Raw genomic sequence first — 4,105 nt, 5'->3', positions numbered from 1 at the left:
TCGACCGAGGAGGTGACGACGTTCCTACATCTCATTGGGGATGATACAATCCAGCGGGAGCTCGACGGAACAACTCGAAATGTGAACAAAAACAAAGCCGATCGCCCCGCCTACACTGCGTTGCTACCCCAGTAGGCCATAAGGTGAACCCTGTTATCGTTTCAACCCGCTCCACAGAAGTGAAACTACACAATCTTTAGTTCATAAAAAAGAACGAGTCATGCTTATCCACCAAAAAAAATATCGTCGCTAAAATTCCTGCCAATTCTTCTAGGCACGTAATTATTGGCTGAACTAGTCCCTTCGAAGCGTAATAATATCTTGGTCCAAAGTCGTGCCACGGTTCGTCACGTGATCGTGCTACACCAATTGGGTAGCTGCATATTGTCAACAGAAGTGAAAGATGGCGGCCGCCATGGTTACGCTAAACCAGACCAAATGGATTCTAAACAGTGCTGTATGCTTGTTTTATGTCATGTTTTGTCATATGTCTTAATACATCACTAAGTCCGAGGTATTTGCGTTATATACGCGGTATTTGTGAGAGGTTTTACTATCTGGGAACAGAGTTGACCATCGAATCAACATTGACTAGCAGCGTTTATCAGCCAACTCCAGCTACAAACAATTTCCCCACGGGGATTAATAAAGTATATCAAACTCATATTTATCAAAACTATCATTCCTGGACTGCCATGTTCACATCGCTAGGTTCATTGGGATTATTCCATTAGACTGAGGACTTTTTGTCTGTCTGTTGTTACCCTGTACACGTTAAATGCACTCTTAAAATAAACATGACTTGATTTCTGCGTCCAAGAAGAAGGTTAACTTGTTACGTTAAGTAATTTAGATCAATAAAATGCAGTACTTCCAGGCTGAAGACTTTTCTTTTTGTTGCTGCTTTTAATTGAACTATTCATATCTTAGACTGCACTGTAACTTTTATCCATGTATTTTTTCTTTTAATGTTTCTTTTATTAGCTTTTCTTTGAATGACTGATTTTAAATGCCATTTTCTTAATGTCTTTAATTTTTTGTAAAACACTTTGAATTGCCTTGTGTTGAAAAGTGCTATATAAATAAACTTGCCTTGCCTTACTTATACCAATGTCCATTGATTCATTTATTTACTCATTCATCCCTCCACAAATGAAAACAACACTGATGAACCATAAAAACGAGATTTATTACAAATATAAAAGGTATGACATAGAAAACAGTAGAAGGACATGTAATGTAGTATAATTGATTGGTGTCAGGCTGGGCGGAGCGGCTGATTGGTGCTGTGATTGCCTCAGCTGGTTAAAAGAGTCCTGCTGATTATACTCTGTTCTAGTACCAAAAACAAACGTATCTATGAGTGATGTGTGAGCGCGTCGGCCAGGCACTAAAACCAAAAGAACAGAAAAGAGCTTAAGAAAGATGGAAAGAAGGCTCTTTTATTCCTATTCCTCACTGTCAGTGTCAGGGCAGTCATCGTTCTCTTCCTCTGTTTCTTTTTTATTTGCACAATTTGAGCAACGACATAAGTCTGTGCAACAGAGTCCTGCAGAGAAGCATGAACATCTGCCTTTCTCACAGGCAGACTCTTTGCAGCTGCAGTGTATCACATGCAACACACTGTCAGGGGGCAGGATTTCTTGTCATCCAGGTGACGTGTAAGTTCCCATCCTCTATTTCCCAACCATATCCAGCAGGTGATGGAGCATTCATTTCTCTTTTGAGACAGGACCTCATTATTGCTGCCTGGTAATTTGCCCTTTTGCAGTGCTGATGGAGGGCATCATGAGTAGGGGGAATGCTTAATTCTGGCAAGGCCGATGATGCCATACAGAAAGCCTTGTACCTAGCATCATTTACATGTTCGGCTGCTGGCTGATCATACAGGTGACATACATACCGGCAAAGAAGTGCAAATGTTGATTGCTCCAAGTCAAAGTTAGTACCTAAACTTCTGAAAGCCTTAAGGTAGTCATCTTTCTCACATGCAACAGCAAATGACTTTCTTTTGCCTTTGCCATAGAAAGCGCTTGTGGAGTCACACCCAGAGAACGTGTGAATTCCAATCAAGGCTGAACACACACTGGTTCCGAGAGCTGATGACACCATGGCAATGTCAATGATCCGTGTCCTGTTGCCAGTCCCTGTGAACACATATAAGCTGCATGGCAAATCTGCCTGCAGACTTACAGCAATGACTGCCACATCAGTGTCCGAGCTCTTGATGATGACAGCTTTGTGCTCCTGTGCAGCATGTTGGGCATGTAAAAACACCCGTGTGTCACATTCCTCATGATCACACTGCAGGTCTTCAACAACATCAACAGACTGTACACCCTCCATGACAGTTACACAGTGGCATTGATTTTGATGGGCAATGTACAAGCTGAGGTTTTTACCCACTGTTGTGAGGTCTGCATGTGTCCATGCCACATAAAGGAATTCGGCCAGTGCTTCCTTATTTTTTCCGGCAGAGAGAAACTTCTTCCACTGGGTTGGAGTTCTCTGATCTGGGCTGAAGATTGTTATTAGTTGTGACCCTGCATCAGCTCTACGGGACCGTTCTAGGCTTTTGATGCTGATGGGTGGATACCGGTCAGTGACAAAATCAATGCGTGTACACTTGTGATGCAAAGCAAGTTGGAGTATGCTCTGCAGTATGGTCTCTGCAAGCTCTCCAAATGTTGCTGGTCTGGATGGCATGGCCTGCATGACTGCCATGCCATCAAAAAGAATGGCACCACCTATTGGAACTTTGTCAACCAAGCACTCTCCACCTTTGCTCTGCAATAGATCCATGAGAGCTGATTTGTTTGTTTTGGCAAGTGAACCATCAGCACTTGCTAATGGATATGACACAGTTCCCAAGGAATATGACAGAATTTCCCTCATTTCAATTTTCCTGCTCTGGCCAAGGATGAGGAGCCTGGAAAATAACTTCTTGTCAGCACGCAAAATCAATACTGACTGTAACAGCTTTTGTGGTACCGCACCTCCAGAGCCACACAGTCTTTGTCTTTTATATGTAAAAGAACACTTTGGTCATCTTTCTTCTCAGCAGCTTTCTGCAATTTGCCTAAACGGAAAAAAAAGGACAACTCAATGAGTTTGTTGACGTATCTCTCACACATAATTGTACCTTTCAGTTATTCAACCACAGAGAATGTGTGTGTGTGTGTGTGTGTGTGTGTGTGTGTGTGTGTGTAGTGTGTGTGTGGTGTGTGGGTGGGGGAGGGGGTTTGCTTACCTGCTTTTAATGTTTCAGCCTTACACAGTTGATCCCTTTGTCGCTTGCCTGCTTTGATGATCATTTTCTCCTTCATCTTGCATATAATGCACAGGGCAGGAAGGACGGGGCCAGAGCCTGCGATTGGCAGGCCTGACCTTGATCGTAGCTTCTCTGTTTGACGTCGATGGGATGGGCTCGACCTCAAGGTCCTCCCTAACGTCTTGATCTCCCTCACGTGCGAGCCGTCTTTCCACCTTCGTCATGGCCTTTGTGTCGGTAAACCTTATGTAGCATGTGTGGTGGAAGCCAGCGTCCTCAGGAATATCTTCGAACTCGAAATCAAGACAGTGCTTGTGGTTTTCAGCCACCACGTTCCGAGAGTCTCCCTTCAAGCCGAGTGACCGTTGTAAGCTTGTCCTGTACGTATTCCATCTTGTATTGGTAAAACAATCAACCTTTTCGTGCTTCACAGACGTAATATGCATGTAACAATGTTTGTGTGTTGACAATTTTGACTTTTTGAGACTTTCTGGTGCGTTTTCCTCGTCTCCGCTACTCGATGAAACCATGGCGGCCGCCATCTTTCACTTCTGTTGACAATATGCAGCTACCCAATTGGTGTAGCACGATCACGTGATGAACCGTGGCACGACTTTGGACCAAGATATTATTACGCTTCGAAGGGAATAGTTCAGCCAATAATTACGTGCCTAGAAGAATTGGCAGGAATTTTAGCGACGACATTTTTTTTGGTGGATAAGCATGAATCGTTCTTTTTTATGAACTAAAGATTGTGTAGTTTCACTTCTGTGGAGCGGGATTTCTTTTCTAAAGGACTTTTCGAGGTTCACCTTGCGGCCTACATGACAAGCA

General features: G+C 43.4%; 1 protein-coding gene across 1 annotated transcript; it reads right to left on the bottom strand.

Moving 5' to 3' along the window:
* Positions 1 to 1,256: 1,256 nt before the first annotated feature.
* LOC117547314 lies at positions 1,257 to 3,312 on the bottom strand. The gene is made up of 2 exons (XM_034217940.1): positions 3,251 to 3,312; positions 1,257 to 3,079 (listed from the first exon to the last, which is right to left on the bottom strand). Exon 2 carries the CDS (start codon positions 2,893 to 2,895, stop codon positions 1,627 to 1,629), a length of 1,269 nt encoding a protein of 422 aa, XP_034073831.1. The 5' UTR covers positions 2,896 to 3,079; positions 3,251 to 3,312; the 3' UTR covers positions 1,257 to 1,626.
* Positions 3,313 to 4,105: the final 793 nt, after the last annotated feature.

The sequence above is a fragment of the Gymnodraco acuticeps genome, unplaced genomic scaffold (genome assembly GCF_902827175.1).
Source record: "Gymnodraco acuticeps unplaced genomic scaffold, fGymAcu1.1, whole genome shotgun sequence".
Lineage (NCBI taxonomy): Eukaryota > Metazoa > Chordata > Actinopteri > Perciformes > Bathydraconidae > Gymnodraco > Gymnodraco acuticeps.
The sequence above is the reverse complement of the archived record's forward strand: the minus strand, read 5'-3'. Positions and strand labels throughout refer to the sequence as shown.